Source organism: Capra hircus, chromosome 8 (assembly GCF_001704415.2).
Source record: "Capra hircus breed San Clemente chromosome 8, ASM170441v1, whole genome shotgun sequence".
Taxonomy (NCBI): Eukaryota; Metazoa; Chordata; class Mammalia; order Artiodactyla; family Bovidae; genus Capra; species Capra hircus.
The window spans coordinates 10,593,132-10,618,353 of record NC_030815.1 but is presented as its reverse complement, the minus strand read 5'-3'; the positions used below and the strand labels follow the sequence as shown (position 1 = coordinate 10,618,353).

At 46.2% G+C, this 25,222-nt stretch overlaps 1 protein-coding gene across 4 annotated transcripts in view; it reads right to left on the bottom strand.

The window, feature by feature from the left end:
* NUGGC (nuclear GTPase, germinal center associated) overlaps positions 1–25,222 on the bottom strand; it is a 49,081-nt gene that overhangs the window by 6,209 nt on the left and 17,650 nt on the right. For 2 of the 4 annotated variants that reach the window (XM_018051869.1, XM_013965840.2), the window contains 9 exons: positions 21,474–21,683; positions 17,152–17,327; positions 16,256–16,274; positions 15,775–15,864; positions 11,025–11,130; positions 10,523–10,656; positions 4,870–5,034; positions 2,186–2,343; positions 349–493 (listed from right to left, as the gene is read on the bottom strand). In XM_018051869.1, coding sequence (XP_017907358.1) covers positions 349–493; positions 2,186–2,343; positions 4,870–5,034; positions 10,523–10,656; positions 11,025–11,130; positions 15,775–15,864; positions 16,256–16,274; positions 17,152–17,327; positions 21,474–21,683 — 1,203 coding nt within the window. The remainder of the gene's footprint in view (positions 1–348; positions 494–2,185; positions 2,344–4,869; positions 5,035–10,522; positions 10,657–11,024; positions 11,131–15,774; positions 15,865–16,255; positions 16,275–17,151; positions 17,328–21,473; positions 21,684–25,222) is intronic. The other 2 variants (XM_018051871.1, XM_018051872.1) reach the window with 2 other exon arrangements.

The following is a 25,222-nucleotide window of genomic DNA, read 5'->3' as shown; positions in this document are numbered from 1 at the left end:
GTATTTCATGATATTGGCAAAAATGAAGTCAGTGAGACTGTTAAAAGTGGATTCAAATGTTTATATAGCTAAAACTCTTTGAAGATACTTCCTGGGAACTGAGTCTGTCTGACAATCTCAGCACTAATTATCGGCTGCTGCTCAGGGGAACAAAGCTTGCTGCCTCCAGGATCACTTCTCTCTCCTCCATCCTGCTATGTTCTGGATCTCAGCATCTGTTATTAGGCCTACTCAGAGCCTAGACACTCCAAGGGAACAAGTAGGGAAAGACAGGCAACCTCCAAAATCCTGCTGGGAAGAAAACTACTACCCAACCTCATCGGCCTCTTCGCTTTATAAGGATCTTACCTCCTGGATCAGGAAACTCTTTTTATAGCTGTCATATTTCCAGCCATTTCTTATCCCAATTTCAGTCATCTTCTCCTGCAGAGAGAGCTTAAAAGCATCTATGTGGGGGATCAGAGCTGAACCATCAGTGGACTTCCCAGACCTACTGAGGAAAGCAAAGTGAAATGTTAAGAGCAGCAGCTATTGTGGGATTGAAACAAAGAATTAACCAGCTGGTGTTCTTTTGCTCATTTTTAAGAGAAGGGGGATGAGAACTAATAATTATAAAATTTCTGTAATATTCCAAGCACTGTGCTGTGCTAGGCCCTTGATATAAAAACCTATGAAGTCAGTGCAATGACACCCATTTTATGGATGAGAAAATTGAAGTTTGGAAATGGTTACTAAAATGTGTTCAAAGTCACATGGCTAATGAGTAGCAGGGTTAGGCCTTAGACACTGATCTGTTTGACCTCAAACCTCATAGTCTTTCTGCTACTCAAATGTTCCCACTTGAAAGGGTGGGATGAACTACACCTTAAAAGACGGGCAAGGTTTGTCGTTGTTGTCTAGTCACTTAGTCATGTTTGCCTCTTAGTTGCACCATGGACTGAAGCCTGCCAGGCTCCTCTGTCCATGGAATCCTCCAGGCGAAAAGAGTGGAGTGGGTTGCCATTTCCTCCACGGGATCTTCCCGACCCAAGGATTGAGCCCAATGTCTCCGGCATTGCAGGCCATCCTGCAGATTCTTTACCACTGAGCCATCAGGGAAGGCTGTGCACGGTTTAGGGATGTGAAAAGAAGGGGGCAGCATTCTCCCCGGGGACGACATAGTGAACTAAGTTTCAGGACATCCCAGGGGGTATGAGGTGAGCAGAGGAGCGGGCAGAGGCTTGAAGTCCTAGATGCATCAAGTGACCGTGGGAAAGCTGTGTGATTCCTCCCAGGGGCAGCGTGTTCACTTGCAAAAAGACCAGAGCCACTTCCGAGGGTTCTTGGGAGGATATGATAACATGATGCATGCGGAGTGCTTAGCATGGTTCCTGGCACGTCTCAGTAACTCTCTGCTGCCCTCAGATTGCGAAAAGCCGGGGGGACAGGGAGGGGTGGGAAAGGCCAATTGGAGGCAGGCGGAATGTCTTGAAGTCTATTCCAAGGAATTTGGAGTTTACCCTACAGACATGCAGACAGGGGGAGTGGGCATAGGTGGAATGGCATGATGAAAACGAATTTAAAGGAAGGTTGGGGGGCAGGGAACACTGAGCGATGAATGGTTCAAATAGGTGGTGGGCCAGGCGAAATGCCAGGGGTGAAGGATGGAGCCTGAAGACACATGAGGAATAGAAGACTGTTTCTGTGGAAGGAGGTCCCTCCTTGGAGGCCAAGGAAGAAAGGAAGGAGTGGGCTCTGTGAAGGCTTAGGCCTCAAACCCCACGCCATGTGTCAAAGAACAAGCAGAGTCATCCTGAGCCATTTTTCCTTTTTGTGCTCAGGGAAATTTACGAAGGCTGTGTGTTTCCTTAAGTCCACACTTTCCAACCAAAATACCCTATCCTGGGCCCAGGTCCATAAGAAAATGGATCCCCTGCTGCCTGTAGGAGATATTTGAAAAATAACAGGAATTATAACGTTAGTCTCAAAGTAGCATCTCCAGCTGCACTCCAGGTCACCACGGGAAAATTTTAAGTAAACCCAACCAAGAAGGCTTTTGTGTTTTGCCAAAGACTGAGTTTTCCTCCTCAAGTTGCAAGCTACTCTGGACCCTTCCAGATCCCAAGAACAAATTCTTGAAGATGAGACTCTGGTCCAGGCATTCTTAGGATGTTTGTTCACAGAGGAGCCAAATGGATTCCTTTACCTAAAAATGCGCCCAAAAACGGGATCAATCTGTTCGTAGATGGGCTGTGTGACGGCTTCATTCAGATCAATCCTCGCAAGAGTCCTGGAGGCATAGATGCCGTTTTTCAGGCAAACAGCTTTCAGAGTCTGGTGAAAGCCCTGGTTTCCTCTGCTCCTCTGGATAAACAATAAGATAACAGAGTTAGTAGGGACCTAGAATCCATGGAATCAGACCTACACTGCCTCGTGTGTGTGTGTGTGCGTGCATGCATGCATGTGTGTGCTCAGGCAGACATGTCCAACTCTTTGTGACCCCACGGACTGTAGCCCACCAGGCTCCTCTGTCCAGGGGATTCTCTAGACACAAATACTGGAGTGGGTAGCCGTTTTGTCCTCCAGGGGATCTTCACAACAGAGGGATCAAACGCACATTCCTGCATCTCCTGCATTGCGGCTGGATTCTTTACTACTGAGGCACCTGGGAAGCTCATTCAATTAGTCTAAGTTTTAGTAAAACGAAACCATCAGTAATACTTGTGTACTAGTTTAGGATCTATTTGGGATGTTTTAGTCTAGATCCCGAACACTATTAGCAAGAGTTACCGAGAAGAGTAGAGACATGATCTTCCAATTAAGCCATTCGGTATTAAGCTACACAAGAGGATGGCAGTGACACCTCTGGTCAGCAGGAGCTTCCACTCTGAGCTCCCAAAGCATCCTCTACTGTCTCTGCTCACATACAGCAGCTTCGCATTTGTCTCTCTACTCATCAGGCTGCTGCAGTGGATCATCAGTTGGTTGAGACTAAGCCCAGTGTCTCATCCATCATGACATCCTCACTGTCTGGTCCTGGCATATGTTGTGCTTAATAAACATGTGTTAAGTGAGCAGTTCTTAAATACAAATGTGCTCTGACTCCACTGCAAGCATGTTTCAGATTTTCCAAGCACAGCCCACAGTTTTATATTTCTTATTAAATATTTGGTAAAATGTGATTTGATGTGTATATCTTTGTCATATTTTTCCCCAGAAATATAAATTCACAAAGGAGAAGAAAATAATTATTATGAAGCCAGAGCTTTTAGAGTCAACAGATTTTAGCCGCATGGTGATTGATTCTCAGTAGAAGAATAAGAGAATATAACATACATTCGCACTGACCAGAATTTCAGTAGAGGGCCTTGTGATCGTCATTGTAGTTGTTTAGTTGCTCAGTCGTGTCTGACTCTTTGCAACCCCGTGCACTGTAGCCCTCTAGGCTCCTCTGTCCATGGGGATTTCCCAGGCAAGAATACTGGAGTGGGTTGCCATTTCCTCCTCCAGGGGATCTTCCCAACCCAGGGATTGAACCCGGGTCTCCTGCATTGCAGGCAGATTCTTTAGCATCTGAGCCGCCAGGGAAGCACTTGTGATCATTAATCAGTGATCTATGTTTTAGGGGAATATGTTTTAAGTTAATGGCTGTGTAGCATGGTACAACTGGCAGCATACTATACCTACCCACATCTATCATATCTGTCTAGCTATCTGTATTTTAATATTCTGCCATTTCACTTAATATTATAACGTGAGTGTTTCCTGAATTCATTGCAAATACTTCCAAAAAATATTTTAACAACTGCATAATATCATATGGATGCATCATAATTCACTGTACCATTGTCTTATCACTAGACCTTTAGGTTATTTTACTATATCATATAATGTTATGATGTTAGTATATACATGTTTGCCCAAATGTCTGAGCACAAAGGTAAGTTGCTTATCCAATAGGAACTCCCCAGGTGTGTCTGTAGTCACAGAGAAAGAAGCCACTGAAGGGCTAAGGAGAGAGGGGATAGTTCCTAGGATAGAGCCCCAGTGACGCCCTGAAGATGCCTGATGCTGCTCCTTCCTCCCCAGGTACGTCATCTCAGAGGACTGGTCCCCACCTCCTGCCTTCACTTGCTCAGCACCCACTTACCCATTCACTTTTTTGATCTGGGATCTTCTCCCATCCTATGAAAACAGTTCTCCCTAGGGTCACTTAGTCACCTATTGCTATGAAACCAATTACGCCAAACTTCATGGCTTAAACAACAACACACATTTCTTATCTCCCATCCCTTGTTGTTCAGTTGCTAAGTCGTGTCTGATTCTGCAACTCCATGGACTGCAGCACACCAGGCTCCACTATCCTCCACTTTCTCCCAGAGTTCAGTCAAATTCATGTCTGTTGAGTCGGTGATGCTATCTAACCATCTCATCCCCTTTGCCATCCCTTAGAAATGCCGCATAACTAATTAAAAGATAAAACAACAATCTGTATGCCAAGTGAGAGATTACAGGATGCTTTCTTATTGTGTATCTAATTGATACTTACATCAATGCTGTGAAATAGACTAGACAAGTAATTATCATCCCCATATTATAGAAGAAAAATCCAACAGGCTTAATGGGTGTTTGGTGGGGCTGGCGTTCAAAGCAAGACCCTCAGATCCTAAATTCCAACTCTTTCTCCCTAACCATGTACCTCTCCCTGAGTCCTTGCAATGCACAGTTGAACAGTTGCTCAATATGCTTTCCTGTGTACAATTTTCACTCTCTCCCAATCTCTTCTAGCTCTTTATTTCTCTGGAAAGCAATGGGATAGTAGAAAAGTAGGCAAGGGATCAGACCGACCTCACCAGATATCATGGTTTTTCCCTTTGGAGGGTCACTCACCACCAGGCACGCCCCAAGGATGCGTCGGTAGGAACTCCTGGCATTCCAGATCCCTTCTTGCAGGGGCTGCGCTATGTGGGCAAAACACTGGTCAATGGCCTTCTCCAGCAACTGTATCTTCTCTTCCACAAATCTCCGCAGGCCACTCATGTGCAAATGTTCATTCTAGGGACAAGGACCAGCAGGAGCATGAGGCTATGCCCTCCCTATAGGCATCGGCTTTTGCAGGTCTGCTTCCTCTAAGCCTGTCCAGATTTTTGCTGCTGCTGCTTGAGCTAATCACCCACAGTGGACTTCACCCTATCACCCAGTAAAGCATCCTCCAGTCCCCAGATCTCCTTAAGCTTTGTGGGATTGGCATGCGTGTGTCTCTAAGTTGTGTCCGACTCTTTGCAACCCCATGGACTGCCTCCTGCCAGGCTGTTCTGTCCATAGGATTTCCAAGGCAAGAATACTGGAGTGAGTTGCCATTTCCTTTTCTAGGAGCTCTTCCTAACCCAATGGTCAAACCTGAATCTCCTACACTGGCAGCAGATTCTTCACCATCTGAGCCACCGGGGAAGCCGCTGGTGGGATTGGAGAATAGAACAGATATATGCCTTCTGCAGCTTATTTTAGTGGTATAATCCATTAGGCTATTGGAAAGAGTAAATATTTTTTAAAAATCCAGCCGTTATTAAAAGAGATTTTTTTCCAGTGACATCTGATTTGACAAATATTTAATAAACTTGGTGCAGTTTGGGAGGATAGGATTTCTCAAATTTGTGTGAGAAAAATGTGCATAGAACTCACTGGGCAAGTTGATTCAAACTCGAGCACCTGGGATTCTATGCTTCTAGCAAGTTCCAGGCTAACAGTGACCTTCTGGAATAAATAACAGAGCTATAGGACCACCAAAATAAAGACTTGGTTCCTGCTTCAAAGGCGAACAGCCTAATCAGGGAAGAAATGTCAATTCAGATATACAAGGGAGTGACTACCAGAGGCTGTCTTGACCTCTAGGTTCCAAACTGGGAACTCTGTAGTGCCTGCCCCTGTATGAGAACCCTGGAGACCACGCAGTGTCCACCTGCAGTGGAAAGAAGCCACACTCCTTCGCTCAGCACTTAAGGCCCTTCTTGGCCAGAACTCAGCCAATTTCTCCAGCATTGCCAGCTCGCTGTTTGCCCAAAAGGTCCTCCAGTGTAGCTGCCCATGAACTTGCTGCCATTCCCTAAATGTGCCATCCTTCTGGCTGTGCACAGGCTCTGCCCATGTTCTCGTCCTCCCAGAAAAAGTTCAAAAGGCACTTCTCGTGTCATGCTGTCCCTGACTCCCCCAGCAGAGCTGGGCTGAGCGGAGTTTGGGTGCCCTTTCCTGGGCTCCCATTGCATCTGGTACCCCCCTGCTATGCTGTGTCTCCCTCGGGCCACGTGTCTCCCTTCTCTGGGCCAGGACCTTGCTGAAGAGACAGACTGTTATTCGTGCTTGTTTATTCCAGGCATGGCACGGAGAGTGCAGTCCATAAACGTTTGTGGAGTGAGTATGTGGCATGGAAAAATGGCTGGATAACGTAGGATTTTAAATTCTATTCCAAACTGGATGACAGAAATAGCTCTTGCATTAAGGTGTGACCTTCCATAGATGACTTATCATCCCTGAATCCTCAAGGGCATTGTCTGTGAAGTAAGTTGAATAGAGCTGAATGATCCTGAAAATAGCCTCAAACTCCTACATTCTGAGTCTCAGAATAGATGAGTTCCAGAAGTTTATGGAAACTATCCCATTTCAAGCATGCCCTGGGAAGTTTCAGAGTTTTCACTAGTTAGAGTTCTATACTGTAGCTCACCAGGCTCCTCTGTCCATGGAATTCTCCATGCAAGAATACTGGAGTGGGTTGCGATTCCCTTCTCCAGGTGATCTTCCTGACCTAGGGATCGAACTCCGGTCTCCTGTGTTACAGACAGATTCTTTACCACCTGACCCACCAGGGAAGCCCCGGAATTCTATAAGCAGGACTTTTTTCTCAGAGTGCTCGCTAGGTTCTTTGAAATGTGTGGTGTCACTGGTGAGCAAAATGAAAGAAGAGAGAAGTCATGAAAAGGAACGGCACAGGCAAGAGTCTCACAATGGCTCACTCTCAACGAATCCTTATTGAAGAAGGAAAAGAATGATAAGAAGCAGAAGGGCTGGGAATGAAGAAAGGGGAAAAGGCTGGCATCTACTATGAATAAATGCAGGACTCATTCAGCACTGAGATCGTCATAATCAACTTCCCATTAATTCTTAAAAATAAACGTGAGATCCTTGTTCATTTAAAACCACTAACTGGACTTCTCTGGGGAGTCTGGTGGTTGAGAATTGACCTGCCAATGCAGGGGACATGGGATTAATCCCTGGTCTGAGAAGATTCCACAGGCCCCAGAGCAACTAAGCCCGTGCGCCTCTACGGTAGCCTGTGCTCTGGGGCCTGGGAACCCCAAGAGAAGCCACGCAATGGAAAGCCTTCACACCCCAACTAAGAGCGTACCCCTCGCTTGCCACACCTAGACAAACGCTAGTGCACAGCTATGAAGACCCAGCACGACCAAAGATGAAATTAATTAATTTCTAAAATATAAAATAAAATCATTATCCTCTAATTTTTGAGTTTGAGTTGCAATCTTAAAAAAAATGGTCCATCACATACAATTTTAGGGTTTTTCCCCCCAAGAATACAAAGGAACTGACAAAACTCTTGCCTTCCAACTTTCGATCAAAGAAGCAAGGCTGAGACCGATATGTGAGGCCAAAGAATTTTGAGGAAGGCTGCTGGCAACCCCCTCTAAAAGGCTAGGGTAGAATTCCAGCCAGCCCCCTCCTCTGTGTCTTCTGTCGCCTAGAGTCTGGATACAAGGAGAGAACTGAGGCTGTACTTCCATATCACACTCCAGCTTGGACTGCAAAAGGCTTTGTCCCGGTGTTTATCAAACAAACCAACCACACACAGCACCGCATCTGATTCATTTTCCATCAGCACTTCCAAAAGCAATCTTTGGCTGGGCAGCAAGGCAACTTTCACCCCGAAGAATTTTTTCGGGAAGTTGGAATGTCAAAACCTTCACTAGTATTTCAGAGGACAAAAGTCAAAATAGGAAATCTGAAATTCCATAAAGGTGTTTTTTTTTTTCTTGTTTTCACAGAACTAGAACAAACACCGAGTAAGAAATATGAGGGAAAAGATGGTAAATCTTGCTCTATTTGGCACTTTTTATGTAGAATTTCTAAAATGAAAAAGACCCTAACACTGGGGAAGATGGAGGGCAGGAGGAGAGGGGGACGACAGAGGATGAGATGGTTGGATGGCATCACCCACTCAATGGACATGGGTTTGAGCAAGCTCCAGGAGACAGTGAAGGACAGGGAAGCCTGGCGTGGAGTCTCAAAGAGTCGGACACGACTCAGTGACTAAACGACAACAGCAAAGACGTTTGACCAACACCGCATGGACTATTAAAAGTTGACATTGCGGGTCTTCCCAGGGGCTCCCTGGACTGAGCTCCCAAAGCAGGGGGCCCAGGTTTGATCCCTGGCTAGAGAACTAGATTCCACATGCCATAACGAAGACCCGGTGCAGCCAAATAAACATTGTTTAAGAGTCAACATTGCCCCCTTTTCACACTGAAGTCACATCCAGACCAGCTGCCTCAGCTAGTCTCTCCACTGGACCCTCCAGGTTGACTGTCCCATGATATCGGGACCAACCAGATCGTACATTTCTCTACCCCTTCCCTTTTCTACGTAATAACAGGTCAGACAGCTTGGCTGAGCAAATATGATAGATGACAGCAAGTATGGAAATAAAGAAACGCCAACCAAATGAGAACATCCAAAGGCTGTTAATTCAGAGCTTGCTATAGTAAGGGAGTCAGTGGGCAGCGTCTGCATCTGGCAGGTACTCAAAGGCAGGCCAGGGGCTTCCCTAGGGGCTTGACAGTGAAGAATCTGCCTGCAGTGTGGGCACATTCAATCCCTGGGTCGAGAAGGTCCCCTGGAGAAGGGAATGGCTACCCACTCCATTCCAGTATTTTTGCCTGGAGAATCCCATAGACAGAGGAGCCTGGCAGGCTAGTCCATGGGGTCGCAAAGACTCAGACACGACTGAGCGCACAAAGGCAGGCAGAGGGGTGGGAAGGCTTTCAGCACCGTGAACAGAGACCCCTGGCATGGGGCAGCTGTGAGTGGGGACCTAGAAGCAGGGATCCTATGTGATTCATGAGGATGAGTGAAAAGATGGCGAATCTTGCTCTATTTGGCACTTTTTATGTAGAATTTCTAAAATAATGAATACATTCATCTTCCCTTGATTGGTCCTTGTTGGAAGCAGGGATAAAGATTAGGGAAGCCCGTGAGCTAACAGGGTTGTCTGTGATGAGAGTTTAATGGCTAGCCAGTTATAGCAAAAATGTGAGTGTCAACAGAACGGTGAGGTCTGCTGGGAGAGGGTCATTTGCAGAGTTAAAGGCAGCGCCATCATTGCTAAAGGGTTTACTCTGGACGGGAGCTATAACTTCCCAGCCATACCTCTAGTCGTCTGAATTAGATGGATTGTTTTTGTGTGTTTCAGGTTGTTAAAAATTATTTTTCTGCTCATGTTTTAAAATACCTAAGCATCATGGTAATCTCTTTGCAATAAAATATGGATGAAGGGTAAAAAATTTAAAAAAGGTTAGGGAAGCCCTTGAGCCTGGTGGGCTACAGTCCATGGGGTCGCAAAGAGCTGGATAGGACTGAGTGACTTAGCACAGCACACAGGGAAGCCCTTAGCCCTTAACCAAGGTCTGGCCATTTGGGGCTGATTGTTACAGAAGGTATTGCTTTGCTTCTTCGATTGTTATGAGATAGCAGTCTAACTTCCTACATGTCTGAGATAGAGCAGGCTGACTTCGTGAGCTGTTTATTGTAGATCAGGGGTTGGCTTCCTAGGCTGGTGGTTGTAGACTGTGGGCCAAAATTCGGTTTTTACATATGCCTGTCTGTCTGTATATTCAATCCCTCACAAGGAAGCAATGCTTTTGGTGATTTTCTGGCTGCAATTTTTCTTCCAAGCTTATAATTTAGCAGCATATCCTTTTTACATGCTTGTGAGCTAAGTCGCTTAGTCGTGTCCGACTCTTTGTAACCCCATGGACTGTAGCCCACCAGGCTCCTTTGCCCATGGGATTCTCCAGGCAAGAATGCTGGAGTGGGTTGCCATTTCTTTCTGTAGGAGATCTTCCCGACTCAGGGATCAAACCTACATTGGCAGGCTGGTTCTTTACCATTGAGCCACCAGGAAAGCTCAGCTTATTCCAGCAGAAGACACATCTCTCTTACCATTAAACACACTCTACCTGATTCAAGTCTCAGGAGAGTCTAAAGTGACTATTTTTAACTTTCCCTCTCAGCCTATCTGTCACAGGTAAAAAAAATTAAAAAAAAAAAAAAGATCAAACATTCTTTTCCTTCCTTACTCAAAGGTTACAATGTTAACCCTCAGATTATCTTTATTTTCTTTAGACTCTCTGAGTTTAGGGTGTTCCTCTGGTCAGAAAAGAAAAGTCATTCCAAGTTAATTCTCTAACTTGGTAAGAGGGAGGGTTCTGCCCAGGCTGGGAGGCAAAGGACACACAGCCCAGGGGTCTCCCCGGCATACCTGCACGTGGTCCGTGCAGCTGAAACTGTCTGTGAGGAGCAACAGGCCAAAAGCTTCAGTGACGTACTTGGTCACCATCCTCCTCTTCTTATCCAGGAGCCTTCTCCTGATATATTCTCTCAGCTTGGGGATTTCTGGAATTCACAGGCAACACAAACAGTTTGAAAGGGCCAGAGTTCATAGGAAACAGCATTCCTGAAAATGAACAGATCAAGATGGCAGTCTGAATCAACTTCAGCTGAGGTCCTCTGTGGGTGGGATGCTCATGAAACCAATCTTCCTGTCTTCCCCAGTCTAGGATCAGTGACTACAGATGGGAGGTCAGCAGTGAAGCATCAGGAACCACAACAATGCAGAAACACACACATTTGCTCATAGGTGTGGAAATTGGCAAGCTAGAAGTGCGGCACAGAAAGTTCTAGGGTGGGAAACTCAGAGTGCCAAGCTTATTCGTGAGAATTTTAGTGAGTGAGATAAAAATACATGTATTTATATAAGTTACCAGTTTCCTCCTCGGTGAGGAGCGCCTGCTGCCAGTACTCCTGGGCGCTGACCGTGTACACCAGCTCAGAGGCTTCCAGAACCCTGGAGTCAGCTGGCAGTTTTCTCTGAAGTGAGAGAGGCACACAGGGAACAGAATCACTCAGCCACCACAAAGGCAGCCATGCACCCGCTTCACCAGAGCCTTCAGCAAACTTGAGCTCATCCACTTTCAGTTCTGCCCGAGCCCCATAAGCAATGAGCAACATTCTCAAGGTCAGATGTTCCCATCTGTCCCCCTCGCCAGGTCAGAGGTCGTGAGGACATTGTTGCAGAGATTCTCTGCGGAGTTAAAAAATAGCAATTCTATTTTTGTGTATGGAAGTGTATACAGAAAATAGTTCAGAAGTGTATTTAACCTTTAAGAAAACAAGAGTTACCATGGGATCCAGCAATCCTGGATCCTGGGCATGTATCTGGAGAAACCTCTAAGATACATGCACCCAGTGTTCATAGAAGTGCTAGGAACAGACGAAGAAGATGTGCTCTATGTGTGTATATATATATATATGTGTGTGTGTGTGTGTGTGTGTGTATATTTATATACACACACACAGCAGAATATTACTCAGCCATTCATCTGCTGATGGCCACTTAGACTGTTTCCGTGTCTTGGCAACTGTAAATAATGATGCCAACATTGGGGTGCGTGTATCTTTTTGAATTAGTTGTAACCCCATTTTTTAAAAAACCTAGCTTTGTCACTTAAATCATTTTGCAGTGATAACACCGTCTACTTCTTTTACTTGTATGAGCATTTTGATATATACCCCTTGTGCCCTAACCTTTATTTTTAATATTATTCTCTACTCTTGGGCTTCCCTGGCGGCTCAGCTGATAAAGAATCCGCCTGCAATGCGGGAAGCCTGGGTTAGATCCCTGGGTTGGGAAGATCCCCTGGAGAAGGGAACGGCTACCCACTCCAGTATTTTGGCCTGGAGAATTCCATGGATCCATGGACTGTATAGTTCATGGGGTACAAAGAGTCAGACATGACTGAGCGATTTTCACTCACTCATTCACTAAAAGAAACCCAAGTTTCTTTTATAGTAATAGGTCCATGTTTTGGGACAGAGGAAAAAAAAAAATTGGTCTGAATATAAACTTGCTGCCAGGGAGCAAAGATAGTCTTATAACGTCTTGTTGTTTTTAGTTGCTAAGTAGCATCCGACTCTTTGAGACCCATGGACTGCAGGATGCCAGGCTTCCTTGTCCTTCACTATCTCCCGGAGCTGGCTCACACTCATGTCCATTCAGTCAGTGATGCCATTCAACCATCTCATCCTCTGTCGCCCCCTTCTCTGCCCAGCAAGAGATCTTTCCCGGCATCAGTGTCTTTTCAAATGAGTTGGCTCTTCGCATCAGGTGGCTAAAGTATTGAAGCTTCAGCTTCAGCATCAGTCCTTCCAATGAATATTCAGGACTGATTTCCTTTCAGATTGACTGATTTGATCTCCTTGCTGTCCAAGGAATTCTCGAGTCTTCTCCAACACCACAGTTCAGAAGCATCAATTCTTCAGCACTCAGCTTTCTCTATAGTCCAACTCTTGCATCCATACATGACTACTTTAAAAACCATAGGCTTGACTAGATGGACATTTGTCAGCAAAGTAATGTCTCTGCTTTTTTAATATGCTATCTAGGCTTGTCATAACTTTTATTCCAAGGAGCAAGCATCTTTTAATTTCATGGCTGCAGTCACCATCTTCAGTGATTGGGGAGCCCAAGAAAATAAAGTCTGTCACTGTTTCCACTGTTTCCCCATCTACTTGCCATGAAGTGATGAAACTGCAAGCCATGATCTTAGTTTTTTGAACCCTGGGTTTTAAGCCAGTTTTCATTCACTGTTCTTTTACCTTCATCAAAAGGTTCTTTAGTTCCTCCTCGCTTTCTGCCATTAGGGCGGTGTCATCTGCATATCTGAGGTTATTGATATGAGGATATTGATTTTTAATGTCTGATGCTGAAAGGATTCAGCTTAAATTAAGAGCCAATATGTGAACTTGAACATCAAACAGAACACAATAATTCTGTGAAAAGCAACGAGTTCATATGATATTTAAACTTAGTAAAACAATAAGGTATTGTGAAATAATATCTGTCTCTCTGTCTATCAGCTTCTGCCCTGAGTTCCTGACACAGGGCTCCTGAGACCCTTATACAAAGAGGTGTTGGAAGAATCTTTCATTCTAAAATTTAGTCTTTGACCCCAGTTCCCAGCACAGAACTCCCGAATCCCTTGGGATTTCTAAGCACACCGCCTTTCTCCAGAGAGGAGAGAAGAGCTGGAAATGTAGTTCATAATTGATCGTGTCTACATGAGGAAGCTCCATAAATTCCCAATAACATAGGGTTCAGAGAACTTCCAGGTTGGTGAAGACATCCACATACTTGGAGAGCAATGCACTCCAATTTCATGGGACTGAAGCTCTGGCCCTGGGGAGCCTCCCAGACCTTGCCCTACGTGTATCTTGATCTGGCTGTTCATTTATACCAAATTCTTTATTATGTAGTAAACTGGTAAATGTGAGTAATTGATCCACTGAGTTCTGTGAGCTGTTCTTGCAAATAACTGAATCCAAGGGAGAGGAAGTCATAAGAACCAGTTTGTAATGAAGTCAGCAGTCGTGCGTAACCGGGGGACCTACTTCTTGCAATCCGTATCTGAAGTGGGGGCAGTCTTGTGGGACTAAACCCTTAACCTGTGGGGTCTGATGCTATCTCCAGGTTGTTGTTGTTGGGATTTCCCAGACAAGAATACTGGACTGGGTTGCCCTTTCCTCTTCCAGGGGATTTTCCTGACCCAGGGGTCAAACCCACGTCTCCTGCATCGGCAGGCGGATTCTATACCACTGAGCCACCTGGGAAGCCCTCTCTCCAAGTAGACAGTGTCAAACTGAGTTAAACTGTAAGGCACCGCGCTGAGATCAGGGAGAATTGTTCAGTGTGGGGAAAACGCCACACATCTGTGGTCAGAAGTGTGAGCATGGTAATTGTGTGCAAGTGAAAAGAGGAACACACAGGAACAGTGGTGCCGGTTTTCTTTACAGGTTTGCTAAAGCAAAGGCAAAATGCAGTGTAATAATCAGCTCAAAAGCCATGCCTGAACATCAAAACCCAGCTCTCTCTCGCCTGCCACGTACAGTCAGCCATCCTGAGCTTTCAGTTTTCCCTGAACTTCTCAACACCACCTACCCTAACTGCCAGCGTGACTGAGGATCCTTCCTCTGAGTTCCTCTGGCTGACTCAGGTTCCCATTGCTCCTTTTTTTATTTTTGTAACACCACCTAGATTACAGAAAAAGCCTCCGCAGCTCATCTGTCTACCTCCAGTCTTCACCACCCCCTCTTCCCACTATCCGTTCTCCATACTGGGCGTCCCAGGAGGCAGTAGCGGTAAAGAACCCGCCTGCCAATGCAGGAAACGTCAGAGGCGTGGGTTCAATCCCTAGGTTGGGAAGATCTGGAGAAGGGGATGGCTACCCACTCCAGTATTCTTGGCTGAAGTATCCCATAGACAGAGGAGCCTGGCAGGCTATGGCCCATAGGGTCGCAAAGAGTCAGACACGACTGAGCGACTTAGCACACACATGTTCTCCATACTACTGAGAAAATTGCCTTTCTAAAATATCCCCAAGTTGAGATCAATGAGAGTAGTCCCAGGAGTCTGTCAGTTTCCATAAATATTTTTTTCTTAATTTTCATTTTGTAATTAAAAAAATAAGCATACACATTTCTATGTGTATATAATCAAATATAATCAAATTCTGCCTCATTTTTTCCATGGCTAAATTAAAATATGCTCCAAATGAAGGCCTGCAGGACAAGTAAAGGTTTCACAACAATTCAGACTGAAAAAAAGGTGGCTGGAGAATGAAGGTGTTATGTAGCCATCAGAGGGGTAGGAGCGCAGACTTTAAAGAACTTGTGCCCTTAAGAGTCAGAACCATAGGCATCTGCAAGCTGACATTTTTGCACAGACCCCATCTCATACACACCAGTTTGCCACATTTATTAGCAGTAAATAAAATCATGAATTGTAAATTGAGGTATTGGGTTGGCCAAAAAGTTTGTTCAGGTTTTTCCATAAGATGGCACGCAATTATTCAATTATATAATTATTCAATTATAATAGGCCAATTATTCAAACTTGAAAAATAGAGCTCAGACCTTATATCCCAACACAGCATATGCCCTTTGTTTAGCTATTCAAACCTATTTGCCTGTAGTTCACCCAGCATAGCAGATTTTTTTCAGTTACGTTCTTCCTTCTGTCTCGAATGCCCTTTCTCCTATTACTTCTCCTCACCCAAGACTACTGATTCTTTAAAATTCTGCTCAAGAGGCTGAGGAGTTTTCCCTGAACTTCTCACACCACCTACCCCAACTGCCAGCATGACTGAGGATCCTTCCTCTGAGTTCCCACCGCCCCTCTGCGTCCCTCTAGCCACGCACACTTCAACCTGCATGATAATCCCTGATTTTATCTGCTCACGGCTCTCAGTAAACCATACACTCAGTAGACATTATTACTTCCCAGCTTTACAGATGAGAAAATGGAGGCTCAGACAGGTACAGTAATTTGCCTAAGGTTACAAAGTAATCAATAGGAAACATTGTCTACTTTAAAGCTTTTGCCCAAACAGGCACTTGTGTCTAAAAGTCTGAGGCGCTGAAAAGCAGAAAAATGCATAGCAGAATCTGTTCACTCACCTTGAGTTTATCCTTGAGAATTTTATTCCTCTGTAGCTTTATCATTTCATTTCTTTCTAAAACAGCTTCTCGCTGACTTTGAATAGCTTGCTGGATTATAAGAAGAAATGACAGCATGGCCAAGAATGCAGGGTTATCAAGAGTGATAAAGGGGTAAGGGGGAAACATTCAAATAAAGGGAACATTTAGGGGCCTGCTCTTCATTTAACCCAGACAGGTGTGCAGGTGTTCCAGTCATATAACACTAGTCACAAAAAGTGAGGTCGCTCAGTCGTGTCCGACTCTTTGCGACCCCTTGGACTGTAGCCTACTAGGCTCCTCAGTCCGTGGGATTTTCAAGCAAGAATGCTGGAGTGGGTTGCCATTTCCTTCCCCAAGTCATAAAAAGTATTGTTTAAAAATAACTAATTCAAACTTTGGTCTGTCAATTATATCTCAATTGAGCTTAAAAAAAAAAATAAAACAACTAGTCCATACTTACGTTTCCCACTTTTCTTTCCCTGAAATGAAAAATGGAAGAATTACTTATCTCATGATGTGTCTCGGCAGTCTTGACTTGCCCTGAAAGCACGCCTTTGTTCTCTCCCTAAGCTCTTTCTTCAGCCTAAAGGCTCTGGCCCACCTCCAGGGTCCATTTGATGGTAGTATCTTAATTTCTTGTTATTTCGTTGTCGGTGGGATTTTCTGTGTCCCCACCCCTATCCCAGTCAAGGTGCAGACCTCTGTTGATGGACATTTTAGAGAGAATCATACAGAGTGTGAAGCAAGTCAGAAAGAGAAAAACAAATAGAAAAAATGGTACTGATGAACCTATTTGCAAAGCGGAAATAGATACAGACAGAGAGAACAAATGTCTGGACTTTAAGCAGGGAATGGGGAAGTGGGATGAACAGGGAGACTGCGATTCACATATATATACCTACATATAAAATACATAGCTCGTGAGAACCTACTATCTAACACAGGAAACTCTACTCAGTACTGTGGTGGCCTAAATAAACAGAATCTAACAATTCAAAGCTGCACCACCCAGACAGTGTTATAGGAAGTGTCTCCTAGCTGTGGGGCACCTACGCTTCCCCCATCCGTGGCGGCAGGCAGGTCCATCACACTGTGAAACACCAGGAGCTGCTGTTTGCCTCTCAGACCCATGAGTGGCGTCCCTGGAGCTATGCAGAATTCAGCCTCTTGGGCGTTAAGCAGCTGCTCTGGAAGATTCTCAGGACAACCCACCCGATGGCCCAGAAGTCACCCAGGCATCTCTTTCATCACCAATGGTCACTTGCCTGTATCCACAATGCCCATGAGTCAAAGCTCTGTCGTTACGCCTGGGACCCACAGAGGGAAGCCCGCGTCCCTGCACGCCCAGAGCGGTACCTCAGGTATTCCGGCAGGTGGAGCTTGTCGGCCTTGGTGACCACCAGGGCCAGGTCCCTGCAGAACCCTCTCTGGCAGGCTTTCATGCTCTCGTTCAGAAGGTCCTCGTGGGCTCTCCCTCCAGAAATCCTTTCAATGTCACTGATCACCCAGATCACGGAGCACTTGTCGATGGTCTGTGAAACACGACCACAGCGTGCTAAAGAGCATACATGGTGCCTCGGTTGTAGCATGTTAGCCGCTCAGTTGCCCAACTCTTTGTGACCCCATGGACTGGAGCCTGCCAGGCTTCTCTGTCCACGGGAGTCTCCAGAAAAGAATACTGGACGTGTTTCCTTCATGTGTCGTGTCCGTCCTCTGGGCTCTGCCCCAGCTCTCTGTCCAGCCCCATCTCTCACCAACCCCCGCCAGTACACTCTCTATGCAGCAGCCACGTGAGCTTCTTGCACATCCATGGGTGTAAGCTGCGCATCTATCTTGGGGTCTTTGCTCTTGCCACAACCTCTACTTGACCCCCGTTTGCCCTCTGAGATCACCAAGGGCCACCTGAGGCTAGGTTGGTCACCCCATCTCTGCATCCCATAGCACCTGTACTTACCTGCCCTGGTGCTTCTCAGGCAGAGCTACTGTACAGCTACTATACTGTACAAGGTTGGCACTCTGCACCCCTCACCCACTCCCCACCCAGACTGCAAGGTGCCAGATGGGAAGAGGCCACATCATTCAGCTTGGAATCCGTAGCACCTCAAACACAGTACCTTGCCCATACTAGAAGCCTCATAGATGTTTGTGGCATCAGTCATTGATAGAATTCAAGAAATCAGACCTTCAGTCCCAGATCCCTCACTAGCTTGATTTGCTAAGCTGTCCTCTAGGGAGAAGTCTTGTTTTTCTGGAACTAGTCCTGGTCATGCGTTTATCCCAAAGCTGTCACTGCAGAGCATTATTTTGATGTCTGGCTTGCCCTGCATATGCAGAGCATGACCACAAGGTGGCAGCAGGGAGCCAGAAACCCATATGATTGAATTGAACATGAAATTGTAACTTAATGATTTGATAGCATACGTATTGCTTTATCAGATATACAACAAGCAATTGTGACATTTCTCGGACTGCATTGTTTTACCCATCTCCTCTCTCCATATAAATGGAAAACTGGTCCAACTCCAGGATTGAATTTGTTTTATGGTTCCTCAGAATAACACTTTGCACATATAGGTGTGACAAGTTTGTGAGTTGCTCACTAAATCATTATTTGCTCTGTGCCACTGGTTCTTAACTAGTGGACCTTTGACAATGCCGGGAGACATTTCTAACTATTCAGACTGGAGGGGACGCTAGTGCGCAGAGGCCACAGATGCTGTAAGCATCCCATAATGCCTAGGTTGGGCCCCTAGAGCAAGGAATTTCTCTGCCCTCTCCACCCCCAAGTCAGAAGAGCTGGGGCTAAGAAACCATGGTGTAGAGCAGAGGGGTTCAAACTTATTTTTAGTAGTGGATCTCAAATGAAATCTTAGGAAGAACTCCAATGGTCCAACTTGATTTTTTTTAAGTAGAACAGCTTTAGTTGAATTTGAAGTGGAGGGTTTGGAGCCCCCATCTTCTCTGCACCCCCCATCCTCTGCCCATGAACCTCTTGGCTTCATGGATCATTGTTTTGAAAGCAATCATCTCAAGAGTCAAACAGATTTCATTGTTTTATAGAAAAGGTACATAGTAGACCCCACGAGGCAGAGGACTGACTTAAGGGCACACAAATCTGGGTCCTGAAGCTCCTCCCCTACATGGATGGACTCAAATTCAGGCAGGAAAATAAAACCCATCTCTCCCTCCCACTTCCCAAGTTATAACCAATTCAGGGAAGCTTCCAACAATTCTATCGCTTGTGGAAGATGAAGCCTGCCAGCTCCTCCTCCAGGGCGGGGTCTCGTCACTTGCATCCCCCTGGCCCTGGTGAATTGCTGTTATTATTGTTGTTTAGTTGCTCAGTCATGTCCAATTCTCTGCAACCCTATGGACTGCATAACTCTCCAGGCTCCTCTGTCCATGGGATTTCCCAGGCAAGAATACTGAAGTGGGTTGCCATTTCCTTCTCCAGGGGATCTTCCCAACCCAGGGATCTAACCCAGGTCTCCTGCATGGCAGGCAGATTCTTTACTCTCTGAGCCAGCAGGGAAGCCAAACAAAAGAGGACCTCGATCATAAAAGTTGCAGTGGTTGAATTTCAGGCCCTGCCAGAAAAGGCCAATCTATAAGACGAGAGCCTCTGGAACTGGGAGGGGGTGGGATGGCCCCCACTCACCTCCCTCCTTGCAGTGAGAATGGGCCTCTGAGAGGTCAGGTGACACTTAGGTGGCAGCACAGGGGAATTTGAGTTAATGGTTTTAGTTTAGGGAGGGCACTGCTGGCAGCTGGGGGGGTAGGGGAGGGGGTTGAATTCTGTCCTCCCTGGATGGAGGGGAGTCTAGTAACTTTTCCTGAGAGGATATCACAAAACCACAAGAATGTGGGGGAGCTGTTGCCAAGCAGAGCAAGCTGGGAACCATCGCTTCGCTTCAGCCCAACCTCCTCAGAGCCCGGGTTCTGAGCCAGGTCTGCTGGCTCCTCTGTTCTGAGTGGCCTTTGATAAGCTTCCCAGTGTGTCTGAACTGGCAGCGGCCACGGCTCCATCCTGTGCCAGAGGCCGGCCACCCCCCGAGGCTGTCACTCCCCACGCTCGCCTGGAACTCGAGGAGGTGGCGGATTCCACCCCGAGACCTGAAACCCTGCAGGAACAAAGGCTCTCCTGGCCAGGCCTGAGCAGGCCACCAAGGATGAAGGACACTGGGAGACTGCCTCCACCTTAAAGAACTATTAGGGAAGCTTCCCAGGTGGCTCAGTGCTGAAGAATCCGCCTGCCAGTTCAGGAGACATGGGTTCCATCCCGGATCCAGGAAGATCCCACACACCACGGCGCAGCTAAGCCCGTGCACCACCGCTACTGAAGCCTGCCCCCTCTAGGGTCCACAGCTAATGAGGCTGGGTGTTGCAGCTACTGAAGCCCGTGCATGAAGCCCTACTGAAGCCTGGGCAGCTACCGAAAGCCCGAGCTCTCCAACAAGAGAAGCCAGTGCAGTGAGAGGCCGACACGCTGCAACTATCGACTAGCCCCTGCTCACCACTGCTAGAGAAAGCCTGTACCCAACAGCAAAGACCCAGCGCAGCCAAACATAAATAAATTTAAAAAAAAAAGAGAATTGTTAGGGGGCTTTCTGGAGGTTGAGAGACAGAGCCTCAGCTGAGAAGGCAGGATTCTGCTCTCCGGTTTAAATTCTGCCACTCGGTAGCTGTGTGGTTTTGGGCAAAGGACTTCCCGTCTCTGAGCCTTCCTTTCCTTAGCTGTAAAGTCAGGGCACAGGCTGCTTATCTGTAAGCTGCCATCCCGATCTTTATGGAAAACCACAGCTGTAAAGCTCCCCTGGCCCACAGTCATTCATTTAGCACAAATCTGGGGAATTTAAAGTCTACATACACCAGGGAAGCAGCAGTCCAGCAGAGAGATTTTTGGCAGCCTCTGCGCTGCTAATGACTCATGGACCTCTGATGACCCTCCCAGCCCCTTCCAGCTCTGTCCTGTGCCCCGTGCTCCCGCCCCCCACAATCCTGCAGCCTGAGCTTCTGCCTTTCTTTCTCTGTCACTCACCCCCTTGGAGCTTCCCCAGGAGGCATGGTATTAAAGCCCACCCCACCTTGCCCAAGGGCTTCCCAGGTGGCTCAGTGGTAAAGAATCTGTCTGCCGATGCAGGAGGTGTGCGTTCAATGCCTGGGTTGGGAAGATCCCCTGGAGGAGGAAATGGCAACCGGCTCCAGTATTCTTGCCTGGGAAATCCCATAAGAGAGGAGCCTGGTGGGCTACAGTCCACAGGTCACAAAGAGTCCAACATGACTTAGCAACTTACCAACAACTCCTTACAGCCAAAGCCAGGAGCAGCCTTGTGGTTCCTTGGTGCGTGGCTATTGGCTTCTCTGCTTTGGACCCAAATGTTGCCCTCCCTGTCTCACTCTGACCTTGTCTCCCCTGCTCACTCTCGGGCCCCTCTGTTGCTGGCCCTTCTCATGTACCACAGTTTAGCTCCAGCTCCCAGGCCCATCTCGTGATTCCTCCCTCCCCGGTGTCCCTTGCCACCCATATCCTACCATTGCCCTGAGACTTAGAACGTGGGAGAATTTAACTCTCTCGAGCTCATAAAATCCATTAAGCGGAAAGTGGAACACCCTTTGCTGCTTTACAGAGAACTTGGGGATGGAGAGAGAGGGAGTGAAGCCCTGTGGAAGAGAATCACCTTTTTCCACATCTCGTCCCTCTTGCTATTGAAGTCGCCTGTGCCTGGAATGTCCACCAGCACAACCCCTTCTGGAATCAGCTCTGATTTGGGAAGGGTCACTTCCACCAGTTTGATCAAGGGCCAGATGTGTATCTCAGCAGATCCACCATCCCAGTCTCTCCTCTGGGTCCGGATGTAGGGGTCCAGCTTGACAGACAGCTCCCCTGCCTAAGGAAGAAGGACAAGGTCAGGTACACGAGACGGTCTCCAGCACCTCTGCCCTAGATGGGCTTATGACTCGGGTTCAGCAGAGGTCCACTGCGTCATGTGAGACGCGGTACTGGGTGACAGGCCCCAGGAGGCCTGAGGTCCTACCTGGAAGGGTCTAGGCTCAGAACTACAAAGAACACTGGGAGATCAGGAAATTCAAGCTCCTATGGGCTTCCCTGCTGGCTCAGATGGCAAAGAATCCGCCTGCAATGCAGAAAATCCAGGTTCTGTCCCTGGGTTGGGAAGATCTCCTGGAGAAGGAAATGACAACCCACTCCAATATTCTTGCCTGGAGAATCGCATGGACAGAGGGGCCTGGCGAGCTACAGTCCATGGGGTCGCAAAAAGTGGGGCACAACTGAGCAACTACCACTGACAGATGGAGAAAATACAGGCAGTGAGAGCAGGGCTTGAGGAAAGTCACAGCTTCACTGGGGGATGTTTTACCGTCTAAATTCCATTCCAGTTCTGAAATCAGTGGAAATCATCTGCACTAGTCTAAATCTGTGTGTGAGAGAGAGAGGATCTTTGAACTAATGTGAACATTTCTACGACCAGAAAGCCCTGACTGTGGAAAATCGATCGTGAGATGGTGACCATACTTTCTAAGTTGAAAACTGGTCTGAAGTTGATCTTCAAACGGTTTTAAAAATTTATCTTCAGAACTTGGAAGATAAATTTTTAAAACCGTTTGATGAACTGGAGTCTATTCTACAGAGTGAAGTGAGCCAGAAAGAAAAACACCAATACAGTATACTAACACATATATATGGAATTTAGAAAGATGGTAATGATGACCCTGTATGCGAGACAGCAAAAGAGACACAGATGTATAGAACAGACTTTTAGACTCTGTGGGAGAGGGAGAGGGTGGGATGATTTGGGAGAATGGCATTGAAACACGTATACTATCAGGTAAGAAATGAATCGCTAGGTTCTATACAGGATACAGGAGGCTTGGGGCTGGTGCACGGGGATGATCCAGAGAGATGATATGGGGTGGGAGGTGGGAGAGGGGTAAGGATTGGGAACTCATGTACATCCGTGGCTGATTCATGTCAATGTATGGCAAAACCAATACATTATTGTAAAGCAAAATAAAGTAAAAATTAAAAAAATTTATCTTCCAAGTTCAAAAGAATATATGGACAGACCGGCATTTCCATGCTATTTTAACGATGGTGAGTGAGATGAAGAATCATTCTCAGCCTGCTCTTTTTCCCTAAACACATTCATGCCGGCAACTCTGTGCAGCAGCGAATCTCTACTGGGATAATTCAGAGGACAGAAGGTTTGCGATGTAGTGCAGTCACCGTTAATAAGTATCTACAGAATGGCCCTGAAAGAAAGACAAATTCTTAAGAGAGTTGAGATCAAGTCAGAGAATGTGTTGCTATCTGGGTAGGAAATAAGAGATATCATCAAGGGACTTCCCTGGTCGTCCAGTGGTTAAGACTTTGTCTTCCAATACAGGGGGCATGGATTCAATTTCTGGTCAGGGAGCTATGATCCCACATGCCTCACAGTCAAAAAAACAAAAAACAGAAAATATATTGTAACATATGCAATAAAGACTTTAAAAATGGCCCACGTCCACAAAAATTTGTTTAAAAGATTGCGGTTCTAATCAAATAATGCAAAATTGTGAATGAAGAGATGATAAAAGTTCTTTAAGATATTTTGATTAAAAAAACAAGCTATGATAAGGGCAACAGAAAAGAAAAAGCAAGGGGCTTAAAAAAGTGTGGGCTTTCTGCAAGAAGAGGGCTCCCGTCAATAAACGGGGCTTCCCAGGGGGCGACAGTGGTAAAGAACCTGCCTATCAATGCAAGGGACGTAAGAGACGTGGGTCCACTCCCTGGGCTGGGAAGATCCCCTGGAGGAGGGCATGGCAACCCACTCCAGTATTCTTGCCTGGAGAATCCCAGGGATGGGGGAGCCTGGCGGGCTACAGTCCATGTCGTCGCAGAGTCAGACATGACTGAAGCAACTTAGCCTGCTGCTGCTGCTGCTGCTGCTAAGTCGCTTCAGTCGTGTCCGACTCTGTGCGACCCCATAGACAGCATCTCACCAGACTCCCCCGTCCCTGGGATTCTCCAGGCAAGAGCACTGGAGTGGGGTGCCATTGCCTTCTCCAAACTTAGCCTGCACATACCACTTAATAAACTAGTGGAGACAAACCATCCTAGGAAGTAAACTCCGATTCCCTCTCCCCTGAATAGAATCCATGCCCCAAAGTCTGAATTTGTGCCCTCACTCCTGGAGATGCTGATTCCATTCATCTTGTTTCAAATGGGTGAATTCGTCATGCTGGGAAGGAATATTTCTAAGTGCAGAATAGTGAGGAAATGAATATTACCTTGACACCTTGGTGTAGGTCGTATGTGTTCAGATAAAGTAACCAGTTTTGCCGTCATTGTGTTTCTTTGGACCTGCTCTGTCTGTATTTTGGATATTGGGAAGATAATTAAAGTTTGGGGGGGGGGCGTTGTCCTTTTTTAATTTTATTGAAGTATAGTTGGTTTACAATGCTGTGTTTGGTTTCTACTAGTGACTCAGTCATACATATATGTACTGTTTACCATGTTCTTTCCCACTGTGGCTCCTCACAGGATATTGACTATAGTGCCCTGTGCTACACAGGAGGACATGGTTGCTTACCCATTAATTAGTTTTAATTATGGGCATCTCTGGTGGCTCAGAAGGTAAAGAATGGCCTGCAATGCAGGAGACCTGGGTTTGATCCCTCCCTGGATTGGGAAGATCCCCTGGAGAAGGGAATGGCAACCCACTCCAGTATTCTTGCCTGGAGAATCCCATGGGCAGAGGAGCCTGGCAGGCTGTTGTCCATGGGGCCGCAAAGAGTTGGACATGATTGAGTGACTCTTCATTTAAACATAAGAAAGGGGCTACTAACCTTTGTTTGATTTTCTAGATATATAAAAGTTAAGTGCCTTGAAAGGTTGAAGTCATTTGACATCTAAGTATGTCTGGTCAAGTAGTTCAAATTTTTTGAGAGAAACAAATATGCTAAATTTGAACTCTAAGGCTAAGGAATGTTGATTAATTGTGTAAGTAGTATTAACTTTTAAAGGAGGCTTTTCTATATTAAACTTAGGAGATAATTGGACATTAAGTTTTAGAACTGGTGTAAGTAATTGTTCTTACTTTATATAGAAAGCACCAGATTTACAAATAGAATAACAATATTTTAAAGGTGAATTTTAAGATGCAAGAAAAACTAGGTGTTTTTAGTATGCAACGTAAGCAAATTGCATATTAGTTCCACATGTATTTTGGTTTAATTTAAAATTGAATTTTAAGTTTTTTTAAAACATGTTGATCATAAAAGTGAGGAGAGCCTGGTTCTACTAGTTGCTTATCTAATATCCACCCTGCCCTTCAGCCATGCTAGTGGCATCCTGACTGTTTGTATATTTGGCAAGGCAGTGGGTTGAGACTGGTCTCAGCCAACCACAAGTCGGCTTCTTGTTTCC